Raw genomic sequence first — 18001 nt, 5'->3', positions numbered from 1 at the left:
GTGGGTAATTTGGGCAGGAGAAAAAGCAATTTCACTCTATAACTGAGTTTATGCTACACTTAACAAACTCAATAAATCAACCTGCATTAAAAGAATACTTTATCAATTAACACTAATGTGTTTACTCACTTTCTTGACAAGGCACAGTTAGGAAGATCAATACTTTTTCATTTCTGTATAATAAATATGAAGCTACTGTCAACAGCCAGTTAGCTTATTTTAGCATACGACCTGAAAGAGAAAGCCTGGCTCTGAAGGAAACAACATAACTACCATCACCTCATAAAATGTAGTTGTATCTTGTTTGTTTAATCAGAACAAAAAACCAAAAGACAACAGATTGTGGCTTTATACGGGTTATATGATCATTTCTTGGCTGGGCTATGCTAAACTAACTGGCTGCTGGTGGTAGCTTCACATTCATTGTACAAACAGGAGAGTTATAAAACTTTTAGCGAGAAACATGTTCCCATATAACTGGACTAAATGCTTGACCAATCTTGAAAAGCATGTGTAAACATGAGATGTGTATATAGCAAGTATTCTGGTAATGGGGGTTAATAATTTTACTTTGTATTAGACTGAAGCTTAGTTTTTGAGGATGCTTTACATTAGTAACTTAGAAATTAATATATTCCTTTTAACACTATAAAAAAAATTTGTATCATATTTGCTATTTGAGTTTCTTAGCAAAACAAATTGCCAAAAATGCCCCATGTATCACATGTGATACAAATAAAAATAAACAAAATCTATGGCACATTTATTCCTATATGCATGGACCGTCTGTCTATGCATAAATGGCAAATAAGAATCTTGAATCTTGAATTTTCTTTAGGATTTTGTTAAAAGGTTTAATAAACATCTCAGTTCCCAAAAATGTTTTGGCTATTTTTTGATGTGTCAGGCTTTACGGGGTTAATCAGCAGTAAAGAAAAACATGTCCTCTATTACTTTTGTCAAGTACGTTGATTCTTTTCTTTGCACATGCAGCTGTAGCTCTGCATCTAGACTTAATAATGGATTAATAGAGAACAGCTTAGAACAGGACAATCTTCTTTACCACAACTAATATGGCAATCTACAGCAGTCTACTGTAGAAAGGTAATGTAACTTTTGAAATATGAATCCTAGCAGCAGATGGATGCCAAAAGGTTAATGAGACAAAGCACACAATTCAGCAATAAATACTACTGTAAACTTTTGATAGACTCTTCATGTTAACTTAGCTAACATGAAGGTTTGCACTGAACAAACACTGTGGACTTTCCTTCATTAACTCCAATTAATTCTGGATGGAAAACTGAGGCTGCAAGTCTTTCTCATTACATACACACATACTGTACATGCTGTGTTTCCATTACTTCAGGGGACATAACACTGACACAGATTCATTTCCTGGAGACCTACCCTAACCTTAACCATCACTACTACCTGCCTAATTATATCCTCATGCTAACCTTAAACCAAGTCGTCACTCTAAAGTGTAATGATTTATATTCTGGGGACTTGGTTTTTGGCCCCATAAGGATGTTGAGTCCCCACAATGTGACTGTGTAAACAGATTTATGTCTCCACAACATGAATAATACTAGGCCACACAACATTTCTTTCCAAACAAACACACACATACAGTACATGCAGTACATTTGTACAATACATACGCACAAACAGACACACACCCTGGACACAGTTTTAGAAGACATCAGGAAGTGCTGGCAAATGGCTGAACTGGACAGCTGACGGTTTTGGATCTGTGTCCCCAGGGATGGGGTGTGAACAGACCCTAACAGGCCCCTCTCTGTTTTCTCTTCCTCCATGCACTCTTTCACATTTATCTACCCTTTCCTGCCATATTTATTACATTTTGTGTTTTGCATATTTACACAGAACATTCAACGAAACTGTGCCGGAAAACTTCATTAATAATATCAACAACTGCATGAACATGATGTTTGACTTAACTTTTAACTATTTCAGAGACATTATTGCGTCATCTCTTAATCTTTTGGTGAACATTGAAATATCCTGCATAGCAAACAGCAGTGTTTGGCATAAAAACTCTCTAAGCAACTAAACTGGCATAGATATGCGTAGCTGTCTCATTCTTCTACCTTCTTTGGCTCTCACTCCTCTCTTTTGCTCTGGCCTAAATACACTATGACTGATAGAGATGTAATAATTTTAAAGCATAAGCACAAGTCTTGAATAAGACTAACTGCAGCTCTTTGTAGTTTTAGAATATCTATCCCAAACTGATGGCACAAGAAGAAAAGCTTTCAGTCCAGCATGGCTTCTAACTAAAATGTGGATGAACAAAGAAACGATGCTTTCATTGTGGGTGTGACAGAGTGTGCGTTGCCTGTGTGTTTTGCCTGAGTATAGTAAAACCATGGAAACACTTCAAGGGAAAAATGTTGATCTAAACTCAGACTAAGACTAAGACCCTTACACTGCCTATTGGCAGTGAGAACACAGAACAAAGGTATGTGAGCTGGAGCCTCTATGTATGTGCATGTGGGACTGTGCACTGTATGCAGAAATACCAAAATCCAAATGTGTGTGAGCATGAGTGTGTATGAAAATGCTTTCTGCATTTTTGGCTAATTTGATGTGCTGTTTTTGGTTACACACCATCGATTTCAGACTTTAAGGAATGGTTGATAAATGACACAAAAACACAGCTCATTATTCACTTTCACAGATGCAGCAGTAGAAGCAGCAGAAGGTAAGCAGACATGGCCAGCAGAAGGAATTCATTAGACTGACGTAGCGTGAACTCCACAACATTTCCTTCATCTATTTCCCCTTTGGCTCTGCATCAGGGGACATTCAAACTTTCTGTCACAGTGCTACATTTTTAGCATACCTCCTGTTACTGCTTCTCTGACAATGTGATGAAGTACTTATAGGGCCACAGTACAAGATAAACAATGATATATCAACCACATAAATACAAATGTGCACAGGTCAGAGACAAATACTGCAAACATACTGTAACAACTGCCTATATATATATAGCCTATATAAGATAAATTAAATGTGCAGCTGCAGTTTGTCATGGTGGTCAAATGTGCTAAAATAATACTAATATAACAAACATTATTACAGCTGTAACTAATGATTATTTTCAGTTAACAATTATTTTCTCAATTAATCACAAACTCTAAGAAACTTCAGAAAAAAAAAAGAAAAATGCCTATCACAGTTTTCCAGAGCCGACAGTGACATTTTCCAGTAGCTTTTATTTGACCAAATGAAGATAATTGATAACATTTCTGTCAATTAAATAAATCCATTACTTGACTAAGGAACTGTATGCAATGTTGTCAGGTGGTGAAGAGGGGCTTAACCTTATGTTTCCATTTGTAAAAAAAAAAAAAAGCAAAGCAAAGCACTGTGCAGGTTAAATAATAACAGTATCTTCGAAACCTGCTTTTGAAAAAACTGCAGCACCCTCAAAAAACACAAACAGTCACTTCATTAGTTTAATCATGTAGCTTAAATTATACCTTAATAACTCCTATTGTACCCCACCAGTATGGACGTTAAAGGGGAACTCTACCAATTTCACACATCAAAGTCTGTTTACAGGTGTTGGAAGGTACTATTGCATATGTCTAAAAAGAAGTTGTGTAAAGCCTTTTGTGGTTCCAGAGGTTATTGTGAAATGTGATCATTTGCCTCAAGCGATGACACTTGAGTTGGCATCATTTGGGGCTTAAGACTACAAGCTTCAGAGTGAAAAAATGTTGGGGGTGTGGAGTTTGCAAGAAGTGAGCTTAACAGACCTCTGCAGCACCCTCATCATTTCTACCCGAGCAAGCATTAGCTGCTACCACAGGAGCTTAACATTCCTGAAACTACTAGCGACTTGTCATTAGTCAAGTTGCATTGTGGGTAATGTAGGTGTCATATCTTAACACGGACAAAACATGTGTGGAATAAAAAAAGACTATCTCTGGTTCTGCTGCATCAAATTTGATTCTTTTTTTAAAAACTATCAGTCAGTGGAGTACTCTTTTAATGTCTTTCTGGCCCATCTAGTGCACGTCACCATGCGCACAGTAAAGAGATATAACTACTGTCCTCTGCATACGGTAAAGAACAACTTAATGAACCATAGAAAATGGTTTTATTGATGTAACTACTGATGTAACTGCAGTATTACCTATACTGAAAGGGCAGGCTGAAATAAAACATAAAAAATAAAATAAAAGACCTTTATCTGCTCTCCCCAAAAATGACTACCAACTAAAAGAAAAAACCCCTCTACCTTTCCTGACCCCTTCTCCTCCTCCCTAATTTTGTACACTCCCTAACCATTTTAGTTTTACACTGCACAAAACACACAAACTGAAAATAGTGATTTTATTTTAAATCTGAGGTCCATTAGATTATTTCTCAGTAATCACCTCCAGTTTTCTCTCACAGACATAAACACACATACTGTAATAATCAAACCCTGCTCTCTGGCACTTGACAAAAAACATTTTGGGAGTTAACCTTATTTTGAGTTAAACCAGCACATTCTTGCTGCCTGCTATTGCAGAAGTATGTAAGCAAACAGAAATGAAGGGGGGCCGTGGTTTACTCTGCCTTATCAGTCAAGCCCCTCCCACTGATATGGGATCTATATGGATAAAATGAAAGGTAGAATAATCTAACAAATGCTGCTGCTGCTTGCATATATTTCAATGCTTAATTTAAAATCCCCAAAATATAATTTAGCAAGAAAAGACTCTATAACATTTATGAATACAACACTTTGCCAAAATGTGTCTATTTTGTAAGAGGTACTAATACATCGTTACATTTCACATAGCAAAATATAGGTCTTATAAGAGCAAAGAACATATTTAATGGTGTTTTTTGTCAAAGAACTGATCACACTACAGGTTCCATTTTTATCTATGTATTTGTGAACATATGATAGGCCTGCAGACAAGATAGTTTGTCTTATATAAAGTTCACAAAAGGGGTAGTTATGCAACCATTACAGTGGTGATAGGATGCAGAGACAGCAGGGTTGCAGAGGGCCATGTTCTCATGAGAAGGCTGATGATTTCCCAGAAACAGTGGTGACAGTGATCATAAAGTCTGGAGCAGACTGCTGAGGATCAGTGAATAACACCCTGGGATGGATACCTTTTTTTCTGCTCCATTTGTTGTTTATTGGGAGAATGGCTTACTTCTTGGTAAGGGTGTTGGTGCAGAATTATGTCACTAGGGGGCATCAGGGACTGGGTAAAGACAGGCCTGTCTATCTGTCTGCAAGCCTTTTTTGTCCATGTTTTTATTTTTTTAATCCCTGTCTTTATCTCATTTGCCTTATGTTAACATTAATTTTATAAGGCTTCAAATAGAGTTTTATAAGATTGTAGCTCCTAAGTCTTGTTGAAGCTGACCTACATAATGATTTAATATGATATTTAGTGAGATCATCACACATATCAGCTGCCTGTCCACCTTTATATAAACCATTTGACTGTTTGCAGATCAGTTGCTTGGCTCTGTGCTCCTTTACATTGCAAATATCCCCGTGTTTACATTTGCTCCACACTGACAATGGTCACTATGGGTTACCTTGACTCACAACACAGGTAACCAATCGTAGCTCACGGGGGGGGCAGTTCTCTGGAAAAAAAAAAGAGGAAGCAAGAACTGACAAGGACTGAAGGGAACAATAAAAAACAAGCTGATCTACACTGATCTTAAGTCTGTGTGGCACTTTCCCTGGTGACTGGAGACCTGCAAAAGGAAACTGATCCCGGGTCTGTGAGCAGATGAAGGGTCTATGTTTGCCAAAAGGGATCAGAACAATATCCGTTTCTTTCTTGGATCCTCCAGACAGCTGCTGCTCTGCCTCATACAGACTCAACCTGTAAACCCAAGGTAAGCCTAAGGATTCTTATTCCATATAGCAGACCTGCTACTCTCTGTAGTAAAAATGATCTAAAACAATGAAGTGCTGTTAGCTCTTCGTGTGACTCTATGTTGCATTACATGTGCTGAACGGAAAGTGAAAGTATTTCTCAAAGTGTGTGAGTTTCTGAGCGTGGCTGTTTGACGCTGTTTAAGCACCCTGCCAGGAAAGGTTTATTAAAAAAATCTCAGCTTATCTTTTCCTTTAAATGACAGCTAAACCACACGTATATACACCAAGAAGGTCAAAACACAGATGTGTGTTGTGACCACCTCCACAGTTCCCCGATTCACAATCTGCTCCTCTCCACACACCATATTTCACTGTGTTCATTTAACAAGACCCAGTTACCCCAAGCAACAAGGACTTATCAACTGTTCCCTCACTTGCCAAACTGTTATCAGCCTGGCCTAGTTCACACACACACACACACACACACTATGTGCCCTTTTTGTCTAATACACTCGCACTCTTCTATCTCGGTCGCCGACTGTCACACACACAAACTGGAGAATGAATGTTACTGGGGCTTATCAGTGTCCTTAGGGGCCTGGCAGCCACTTCACAGAGTCAGATCCGAGTGCCAAGGCCACAGAGACAAACCTATGTGACCAGAGTACTGATGAATAAAGCCTCTATGACGTTAGAGAGGCTTCTATAGAAGCAGCAGGCTGCAGGGCACTCTAACATTGAGCATATGCACATGGCACAAAATGGCAGGCAGCAATAGCAGCTACTAGCCAAAGAAAGAAAAATGTAAAAACATACAGACTTCCTGTTAGGCTGTGACATCAGATCATCTTTTATGATCCTATTCACTCTTACAAAATACATTGAATTCAGCAGGGCCGAACGCCACGCCTCACATCCAGAGCCTGATTTTCAGGTTACAAATTAGTTTATTATGTTAAACAAGCATTACAACCTGACAAGAAAACACAGTCAGAGTAGGTGTATGGAAAAAATCAGTTCATGTTAATTCAACTATGATTATCTGTGATTTAACTTGGATAAAAAATCTCTCCCTGTGCTGCAGCTACTGATTCTTTTCTGAATGTCATACGTTTTTCTTGTTCAGTTTGGCTACTCCATGGACTAATGGTTTCAGTTCTAATCTCTCCTATAATCAAGCACTGTATACATTATTGTCAAAAGGGACTATTCCTCCTAACTTGAAAATCTTAAATTGCTTTGAGGAGTAAATTAATCTGCATTTCACTCGTGTCCTAAGTAAATCATTGAGGACCAAATGCCTGCAAACATCAGAGGAAGTCAAAAATGAGAAGGCCATTGCTGGCAGAGATGTTGGCAGCGGTTTGGCACAGGAATTCAGGAAATGGTGCCTCCTAACTGAGCTGTGCTTCCTGTGTGATAAGTGACCCAAACATGTTGCCTCTATTACACACGCGCACACACACACAGACAAAGAGGTGCACTCACATTCTCTCTCTGTTTGCCAGCTGGGGTATAAAAAAAACCTCAGGAACTGTGAGACTAGACAGAAGCTTTTTCAACCAAACTGACAATTAATGGGATTTTAATGTAGCTGCTCAGTGATTAGTATTAACGCCTTGGAAGCGATTAGTTCACAGTGCAAAATCTATTGTACACAAAACATAAATCTTGACGTGATCTTCGACATTGAGCGACTGAAGGTAAGTGCAGGTGTGCCAACAGTGCTTACAATTTAAATGTTACACTCGTGAGGGGGAGGCTGCGATAAAACAGCAGCAGAAGAGATTAAATTTACCCAGTTTACTTTAACCTACATGGAGGGCAGAGGAGTAGGGAGGCTCTGGGCACTTAGGCAGCAAAATAAGAGAAAGGAGACTGAGCGATTAAGAGGAATTAACAGTAATGTGATGACAAGAGGCCAAGAGAGGAGGCATAGAAAAACAAATGCAGAGGAGAGACTGAGGGGGGAGTTGGTTTTGTTCTAAATGTCTCCTTCATATTAATGTTGTAAGGAATGTGCATGTACAGTAACAGCCCTGAAACCTTGAACACTGTGCAAAGACATCATGTTTCAAGTTCAGCACGAGCTGCCTCCCCCTCCACTTGTACCACGTACACACACTCGCTGCAGTGCAAACGCTTCCTTCCTGTTGCTGTTTTAGCCTTATTTAGAAGCAAGATAAGAGCAAAAGAATGAGATAAATGAAAAAGTGAAGCAAACCGCTGTAAGATCAGAGTGACCAATTGGAAATTTTAATAAAAAGTCTCCTAAGTGTGTGCCACCTGACTTTCACTGCAGGCGTGGTATTTTCACTGTGTATTTTGTCTGTAACAGCTCTCCAGCTCATCCCCTCACACACATTTGTCCTTGTTTCTTTTCTCTGGTAGGTTCAGTCAAACCACAGGACAGTTAGGCAGCCCCACTTCCTCATCGAGTCGAAGCAGAGCGAGAGAACATGAGTTTCCTGTGATGCCTCTATGTCTCTGGTCAATTAGTTTACTCATCACTTTCTGACTGTTGACTTCTGCTGCATGGCAAGACATCAGCTTGGACGAAGATCTCTGGTAGATCTACAGTGACATTGCAAGCGTCATTTGCAATCATCATCATCGAGAGATTCTCTCCAAAAACTGGAACTGTGTGGACACAAAAACACATCAGACTTCCTCAGCTATTAACAGTCTTCTGAAGAAAGCTGCGATGCTGTTTTCACACAGTTAATGTTGTGTGTTTGGGATATTCAGCCATGCTACAGCAGTCAGAGCTCATCTTTGACTATGCCAGTGACCATGTTAATATGTCACAGGTGAGTACAGGTTGTATCTTTGTGGGTGCTGGAACAGAGATGTGATACAAGTCAAATTTAAAAGTAATGTTCAAAGTGTTATAATCTAATCTGATATGATTTCATTGGGTGTGATGAAACAAAGCAACACAAATGTCAGTGGAACCGGACAAAACTGTAATGTGGTGTAATCTAATCTTATTTCTTTGTGTGTGTTGCAGTTGATGGCTCACTCTGATTACCCTGCGGTAATTGTGGAGCAGGTTCCCCATCCACACCTGCTTTCATATACGGGTCTAGCGTGTGAAGAGTTACAGACAGAGGAGGACCAGCAGCAGCTGTTCAAAGGTCAGTGCATACAACACACTCCTGCTCCAGCTTTACTGTATCTGACGCTTTCACCATCTGTCCGCCCATGTTAATAGTTAGCCATTAGTACAACCTTTGTTCTGTGAAGTTTTTACTCAGGCCCTACCAAAATAAAAGTCAGACCGGGGCTGCGCCTGCGCAGTCGGTATCCTCGCTTGCACATGGCCCGCCCTCCGCAAAAATTCAGGAAGTTAAACAAAACATTCCAGATTTGTGCCTGGTAAAGTCTGTTAATAAATTCCACTAGGATGTAGACGTGGTTACGTCTGGCTACAGCATACATGCTATGGCTTGTTTCTCACCAATGCAGGGGATTAAAAGTAAGTTAAGTTCTATCGCTGTATCGATTTGTTTATCCGACATACTGTTTACAGCAGGGCGCAGTTGAACGTGTGCTTGGCGAGGCTAGCTAACGGTAACAGCATCAAAGTGCAGCACCCACAGCCAGACGTAGGCGGTTTTCCTCACTATTACAACCGTTTTGGGAGAGAAACCTACCTAGTGTGTGTGTGTTTAAACTGGGACCTTTGTTTTGACTTGTCGGTGGCTGGTTTTCTCGGCGGCAGAAAGTGTTTACGCTCAGACAGACATCTGTTAACGGGGACGTGTTTTCTAGCTCACTGCTTCACAGCCCGGTGGCGTCACACAAAACAACAGACCCCATTTAATGATATTTTGTCACAAGGACCTACATGTAGATGGATTCAGACAGATGGTATAAACTAACGAACAAATAACGTTAGTTAAATAATATTTGTTAGAGTATTGGTCCCCGACCAGGGGCTTTTCCACCCTAGGGAGTAGACTACTTGTGCTGATATCTGGAAAGATTGTGGCAAACCTGAGCTAATCGAAGCTATAGTGGCTTATAGAAATGATAATTCGCTACAAGTTGGCCTACACGTATCTGCATATATGTGTTTCAGAATTATCTTTATTTGCCAAGTATTTTGAACCCAAAAGGGATTGAAATCCGTCAAGTCAACCAGAAAAACACATGTGCATTTAAATAAAATGAAATCAAGTAAAATAGCAAACATTTTATCAATAAATATCCCAGAAAGGAGAGGTTTTAGATAGATGTGGATGTTCAAAATCAGCAGTAGATATGATTGAAGATTAGTGTGTTCCTGATCAAGTATATTTTTGTAATCTTTCAGCTGTAATAGTTTACCCCCAGCTGTTGTAACACCTTAACACAAAGCGTTTGGGTTGGGTGTATGTGTGAAAAGTAGTTAGAAAGCCAGAAAAGTTGGAATGGAAGTTACAGCTCATGGATAAATAGTTGGAATTCCTAGCAGCTGCTACTCTTGGTAGTAGAAGTACAAATGCAAACTTCACCAAACCTTTAAGAAATAAACTCAACTTTGACAGTTATTGGAGCACCGTGTCATGTATGAATTCATATGTGCAGCAGCTGTCAGTGGTGAATTACTATTGAACAATTCCAGGACAGCCCATTGTTAAAGGGGCACTTGAACCCATCTGATAGAGCTGGAAGCATTAACATCACACAAAAAGTTGTGAGCCACTTTCATTTGTGGTGCTTACAACTAGAATTCGACGATATAGGTAAAGTCCTCTGGGCGCACTGACTCTGTAAAAAGTCTAAGTTTAGTCATATTGCCTCTCATGTTTAATTTTCCTCTGCCTGCTGAAAAGTGTTTGTGTGTTGCTCCCTTTTCTGTGGTCTGTAGTGGAGCCATGTGAAAGTGGAGAGGAAGAGACCATGGAGACACTTGTTGCTGCTGACTCACTTCTCAACATGGACTGCCCTGAAACCCTCTCCCTGGAACAACACTATTGTAAGCACACACACCCACAAGCAGATACATACATAGGACTAGTTACATACATAATAACAAAATGCCCTGATAAAACCTCACCCTCTCTGCTTTTTGATGTAGGACTTGGCTGACTGCGGGATGTTATTTTTAGACCCGGTGGTCACACTGCTGTTCTCTCTCATTACATCTTTTTATGCCCTCCTGCAGCCCAGACCTTCTTACCATCACTGGGTGATGTTATCACTACTCCTGTTACCCAGGTGACTGTGTCAGCAGAGGGGATTGTGGGAGCTGCTGACCAGTCACAATGGCATTCCTTGCACACGAAGAAGCCTGTGGCACAGCTGCAGTCCAGAAAGAGAGGTCAGTTACTTACAGTATTTGCTTAACTGAAACTAAATGATGTCTTCTGTGATCATATCAATTGTCATGTGTTTTTATTCTTCATCTCTTCAGGTAGAAAAGCTCGATATCAGAGGGCAGAGTCTCCCACACCAGACATTACAGTGAAAAAGGACAAATACAACAAAGGTATTGTCATGCATACCAAAATTAGTTAAGCTGTTGTCAGACAATCATCTCATTGTGTTAATGGGATTGCAGTATGTCATGTCTCAATAAGAAACATAACAGCGGTTACACCCAGTCAGACTGAGCAACAGGTCCATAACATTTCAGTACAGCATAGGGATGGGAATTGAGAACCGGCTCCAAATTGTATAATCAATTGGAATCATACCCCTCTGTAGTTATCAATTACTTCTCTCGATGCCTGCTGTGCATTGCAAAAAAAACATATGAGAGGGAGGGGAGGGGTGCTGGCTTGACAACCACTATTAAAACCCAAAGATTATGAAGAAGAGTTTGTGTATTTACACATTTTCAGTGCTCATGTACGTCAACTTCACTCCGTGTTAATCAAAGCTACGTGTGAGCAAACAGTACATATGAGAAACTGTCAGTTTCAATGCTTGTTAGCAAAGTGCACTCAGGTAGCAGCCTCTCGTTTTTAGCTGGTGCTGATGGTCACTGTTCCTGGTTAAAATGACAAACAGCAGGGCCACATCCGCCGTCCATAACTTAACATTAACCTTGTGATTTAAACTGATGATGAGCCAAAATGAAACTCGCTGTGGGGTTTGTGCTCACTACCAGTAAGTGGGGAATAGACTTGACCACAACACCGCTGTCTGCTCTCGGCCAAAGATTGTTTATGGGGCAAAAGAAGCATCACTCTGTAACACTGCTGAAAAGTCAGGGTGGAATAAGTGTTTGTGTAGTTCCAATAACTCCAGCAAAGTGAGATGTCTTCTCTAGGAAAGCCATCAGCTGGTCTCACATCAGTTTCAGCTGTCAGAATGTCATTCATATCATGTCAATGAATCATGCAGCTCAACTGTTCATTCTGAATGAGGACCTTCAGTACTCAAAGCAACTAGCTGGTGTAAAAAAAAAAGGTGTGCCAAAGTCAACACGCTGGTAATGTGTAAATACATATTTGATGCCTTCAGGTGCTATGTATATAGTGTTTACTTTTATTGCGGTCTGAGCCTCTTTAAGGATGAAAAGTTCAACCAGTCACTCAAAACTACTCAACCTATAGATTCTGAGTTAAAAAGTAACTTTCATAAGTTGAACAGTAAATATAAACAGTAAACACCATACATTCATAACATTTGTAGTGAAAGGATTGCACCTGTTCTCCAGAACACTCAGACTCTCAGTAGTTCACGTGTTAATTTTATCAGTTTAGAAAAGAAGTATTTGTAATTTATTTTAACATGTTCAAATGTTAGATGGACATTCTACACTGTGTTCAGACTAGGTGTTAATAAAACCGCTGTGTTGGCACTGAATACCTGTGTAGGCCTACCTTTATTTTGTCCCCTCACACAGAAAATTCATAAGGAATAATAAGGGAATCGATAAAGAATCGGGGTGATGAGCAGAATCAATATATTTTGATTGGGATCAATAGAATCAGTTTCCATCCTGAGCACAACAAAAGTATGAAATGAATGCCATCACATCACTATAAAGGCTACAGCAATGCAAAACAAAAATTAAATGCAATTCCTGTTGTGCTTTCTGAAGATAGGGACGCTAATATTTTTAAGCACTGGCCCCACAGGCCACCAAGCCGTTAAATTTGGTGCCAAAGTACATTTTTGGTGCCCCAAATATATGTAACAAAAGGCAGTTTAATGCAAATTAATACAGCCTTCGTTAAGACATTAAATTCAAGTTCATATGTAAACATATCCCATCTCTTTTTTCAGCCCCCCCGATGCCTCTGCCTCATACCCTCTCTTTTGCCCCGCATTGTGCCTGACTCAGTTACGTCTCGAAACATTACAAAAAGCAGTTGAAAACCTATAATACATACTTCCAAGTGTAGCTTTCTTTGTCAAAATACATGAGCAGAGCAAATATATGTTTATATATTTATGTTTTAGAATTGAAAACGTATAGGACGTATCCTCTCAGTCTGTCAGTTCATCTTTTTCACCCCCCATGCATTCCTGTGCCTGATATAGACTCCCAGCATCATCCCTGCATCTGTCATGTGTACACCGCAGTACATTAAATCATTACATGTTATATTCTAGCCACTTAAACTCCTGCTGCCATACACTCCTAAATTTTTGTTGCTCTTTTTTTCAGTCCATGTTTTGTGTTTCAGGTTCTTCTGGTAGCGCTCATGCTAGAAGTTTGATTAGGTTTAGTAGACCCATCGTCAGCAGCCCCGACATAAGTAGCCTTCCTGTTTGCTCACAGGGCGCAAATGAAACAGGATGTTTGTAGAACGTTAATGTTGCGATGGCGAAGTGCAGAGGGTCTGTGACATGGGGTCTCATTCTCAGTAGCGATCCGATAAAGCTGGGTGGCCACAGCGGGCCACCTGCTGGAGATAAATGGCGGCCACGCAGAAATTTTTTGTGGCCATGGTTAATGTTGAACCCTGGACTTGCAGCTGTAATTAATCATACAAGTCTAATCTCATATACACAGAGAAATCAGGTAAACAATACCTGACAAGCAATAAGTATAAATGCTAAAACACTGTCAATGAGCTGACTCTTAAGAAATTCTGAGTGTTTTTGTTAAATCAGTTTCATTCTTCCCCGTTACACTGTGGGGAAAGAAAGAGGTTAAAACCTTGTAAACTACAGTAATGATCAGAACGCCAGCAGCCTTTTTCTAATGAATGAATGTCCAGTAAAAAAGCTGTTGTAAATGTTCTGTCCTCTCTGAATAAAGCAAAAGCATTTACATGATGGCTTTAGATGTATACATCATAAACAAGCAATTGTTTTTCTTTGTCTTTCCTTTTCCATCGTGTTTCCTGTGTTTGTGCGTCAGGAGGAAACACACTGTACCTGTGGCAGTTCCTGATGGAGTTGCTGCAGGATCGACAGGTCTGCCCCCGCTACATCAAATGGACTAATCCTCACGCAGGGATCTTCAAGTTGGTCAACTCAAAAGCAGTGGCCAGACTCTGGGGCAAACACAAGAACAAGCCAGATATGAATTATGAGACAATGGGCAGAGCACTCAGGTACACAGCCTTGAAAAATGACATCACAACATGCACATAAGTATCAGGATCATATCTGTACTCTGATGAAAAATCAGGGTCTTACAAATCCAAGAGTATTTTTGAGGTGTGTTTCTACAAGTGCTTAAGAGCCTTTGCATGTGCTGAAGAGAATGCTGAACAGCGTTTTTAAGTAAGATGGAATATTTAGCTCTATGTGAGATATAAAAATACATAAACTACAAAGACTGAATGTTGTAAACCACACTACAGAAATGGCTGCAGTTCTATACTGTAGATTCTCTCATGACAAGTAACATTGTAAATTGTTTTAAAAGAAACTAAATCTAACCGACACCTTTGTCCATCAAAGTGCACTCATCATGAGTATTACTGTTATATGACAAATAGGTTGACAGATGTAAAATAGTCTGGGTACACAGTATATGGCCAATTTTGTGCAGATTGACTGTTCAGTTTGCCTATTTTCCTCACTGATTTGCTATCATTTCTAAAATGATCCTAGATCAGTGAAAAGAGGGCTGTGGTTATTTAGTGTTCCTAGCTCTTCAATTCTGACCAAATATGCTGCTTGGTTTCTTAACCAGGTACTACTACCAGAGAGGCATACTGAACAAGGTTGAAGGCCAGCGGCTAGTCTACCAGTTCACCTCTCTGCCCAAAGACATGATTTATATCACAGAAGGAGATGGAACCAAAGAGGAAGAAGAAGATGATGATGATCACAACGACCATAGCGACAATGATGAAGGTATGAGTGATGACTCCGACGACAGCTCAGTAGCTTCTAGTGACCGGTCGGTTGAGGAAGAAGATTTACACCCACCACTGAAGAAATCATCCAGCTCTGTCCACGCCCCGGTTACCCAGCGAAGCAGGCCAAGGCCTTCAGGCCAGCGTGAAACCGTCTTGCGGCCCTCCAGCTCCAGCCTGATCCAGGAGCAGCATTTGCCCATTGTGTCCGCTGAGATGCTGCGGACCCTCCAGAACCTGCAGAAGGTCCAGTCCCTGCAGCCCAGCGGTCACGCCTCGGTCTTTAAAACAGCTCAGCTGCTGGGCAGCCTGTGTGAGCGACAGGCTGCTGCTGAGGTGGCTGTAGACAGTAAGGGTGCACCAGAGACCCCTGACAAACAAACACACAGAGGGAAGAAAACCTTACAAGTGGAGACGCCACAGCTGGTGCCTCTGATTACTTCTGACCAGTAGAACAGACCAGTCCAGACATGCACATACAGTACACTCCTCTGACTCAGGACCAGTTACAGAGCTGCAATTTGCTGTGGCAGTGTCTGCACACCAGGGCATATATTAAGTGTCCATGACTGGGAGGACTGATCTAGGATTATTTTTGTATTTTAGATAATGGTGACAGAAGTAAATCTAGATCAGTGCTTCCTCTCTGACATCTGAGTTGGCTGGAAATTGGCAGGACCCCAAATCTCACAGCAGTTTACCTTCTTAGCCTTTAGTCACTCTCTGTTTCTATGAATTATACAAAACACCAAAGAGACACATGCACTGGAACCTACAGCCTCTCTGCACTTCCTGCACACACACACACACCCTCTGCTTGCACTTCAGCTCCACTATCATGGAGCTCCTTATCTGATTAGCACACTGTGCCCCCTTTCTCTGCCTTTACTCTTGCACGCTATTTCTCTATTATTATTATTATTATTTTATTTTATTATTTGTTTTACTATCACATGCTGAAACATTCCTGAAAATGGCTTTGCACTAATGTTTACCCCTGCTGTTTAAGTGCCTGAAGATCTCAGACCACCCTGTCCCTATTTCCTCTGTTTCTGGTAATCATGAGGTTATTGAGGGAAAACATTCCAGATTGTAACTTTTTTTTAGATTGCTGCATTATGTTTGTATTGTGAAATTTTGAAAACAAGGGATTGCTGTTATTCCTAGAATAGGAATTTAGCACTGCAGCTGTTTTATATTCTCTGTACCTACACATTTGTTGACAATCACCAGTGAAATGGCCTTTTATTCAGCTGCAGTGCCTCCTCTTCTGTTTAGTTATAACACTTCTATAGGTGCATATGCTGCCCTTTAATGCCTTGATATCTTTATGTATTGAGTGTTATATACTGTATGTGTGTGAACATGCTTGGCATTGTGCCTTGTTGCCATTTTATTCCTCAGGTTCATTAACCTTTGTTTTTTATTTTATTTTATTTTATTTTTTTTGCTGCAGAGACTTTATACTCTATGCAAGGAGTAAAGCAGCTGGTCCTTCGTGATGCAGTAATGTTAAGTTCAGTGTTTGCCCTTAGTTTAGCCTCACAGAGCTAGCCTATAAAGTTCACCTCACTCCACATTAGAACTGAACTTGGAAGACTAAGCCTTCTGTGAGGCCAGAGGTTATTAGAAGATGCTTAGAGCTGTGCCTTTGTCCCCAGGTAACCGCTATGCAAAATAGTTTTTACTTTAAACCATTTATTTTGAAATCTACTCACTTTGCTTTATGCGGAAGTCTCTTGATACTGTAAGTTTTACCGACATGGCTATAAGCTTGTGGCAGAGGGAGAGGGGGAGTTTGCTTTTGTGTGTATGTATGTTTTGCTTTCATACAGTCCCATGGTGTTGAAAAGATTATGATCTATTATATAAAATAAATGTAATTTTTGTCAATGTATCTGTGAAATTTGTTTTTACTCATTTATTCATCCACATTTAGTTTACTGGCATTAGTGGGAGAAAGTACATGTATTCAAGTGGTGTATTTAAGTATTGGGTATTCATTTTTATGCTACTGTATAATTCCACTGCACTACATGTCAGAGGGAATTACTTATTACTCTACATTAATTTGACAGCTATATCTACTACTTACTCTATAGATTTAAGATTCTATTTTCAAATCATGTATTCAGATTGTGAAATACACTTCACTGTTATATAAGAAACTGCCAAGGACACAAGGTTGGTGAAATATAGCCCATCTGGCCTACATTCAAGACTAATGGCAAAACCTATTCATGGGCAGTGTTTGGGAATAACTAGTTACATGTAGTTAAGTTAAATTACATTGTATTATTTAGTTACTGAGAATATGTAATAAAATTTACTAATTGGTTGCTTTTGATTACAAAGGCGTTACATCCAAATGTACAGTATTTTTTTCTATTAAAAGCTTGGAATATAATATCCATTCTGTTGCTTTGCATCTTTTCACTGTGCAGAACGCCTTCTTTTGGCAAATATCCAGACAAAGCTGTTGGGACCAAATCTGAGTGCAACACCATCAAGGCTACAATCGTTTATTCTGTTCTTTGTTTGGTGCCCATCCAGTAGGCTGCATATTTTTACAGGGCACAAACAGACTAAATTAGTTGGTCCTGTCTATGTATACTGTGCTTTTTGTGTTTTGTTAAAATCAAAACACTGAAGTTATGTTGATGGTTTCAAAAAGTTTGTCAGCAGTCAGTGTTGAGCTCTGTTGTAAGGTTTTTAGGACTTTTAAGTTTTATTGCCTAGCTTAAAAGTTTTTGTTAAAAAAATATAAAAATAATCAAATAAGTTACACTTCTTTGATGAAGTATTACATATTACATTTTTAACAGAGTAGCTAGTACCTAATCACTAACCTGCTAATTACATTTCA

General features: G+C 39.8%; 1 protein-coding gene across 2 annotated transcripts; it reads left to right on the top strand.

Moving 5' to 3' along the window:
- The first annotated feature begins 8513 nt into the window (after positions 1-8513).
- On the top strand, positions 8514-17006 carry LOC109974083 (ETS-related transcription factor Elf-1-like). Of its 2 annotated transcripts, XM_020624091.1 has the most exons (7): positions 8514-8688; positions 8889-9015; positions 10734-10841; positions 11031-11186; positions 11280-11354; positions 14187-14382; positions 14970-17006. In XM_020624091.1, exons 1-7 carry the CDS (start codon positions 8629-8631, stop codon positions 15586-15588), a joined length of 1341 nt encoding a protein of 446 aa, XP_020479747.1. In that variant the 5' UTR covers positions 8514-8628; the 3' UTR covers positions 15589-17006. The 2 variants fall into 2 exon arrangements, with proteins under 2 accessions (XP_020479747.1, XP_020479749.1); XM_020624093.1 differs by lacking the exons at positions 8514-8688; positions 8889-9015 and adding an exon at positions 9191-9356 and having other exon boundaries at positions 14970-17005.
- Positions 17007-18001: the final 995 nt, after the last annotated feature.

Source organism: Monopterus albus, unplaced genomic scaffold, assembly GCF_001952655.1.
Source record: "Monopterus albus unplaced genomic scaffold, M_albus_1.0 scaffold319.1, whole genome shotgun sequence".
NCBI classification, from domain to species: Eukaryota; Metazoa; Chordata; class Actinopteri; order Synbranchiformes; family Synbranchidae; genus Monopterus; species Monopterus albus.
Note: the sequence above shows the minus strand (reverse complement) of the source record. Positions and strands in the feature narration are given on the sequence as shown.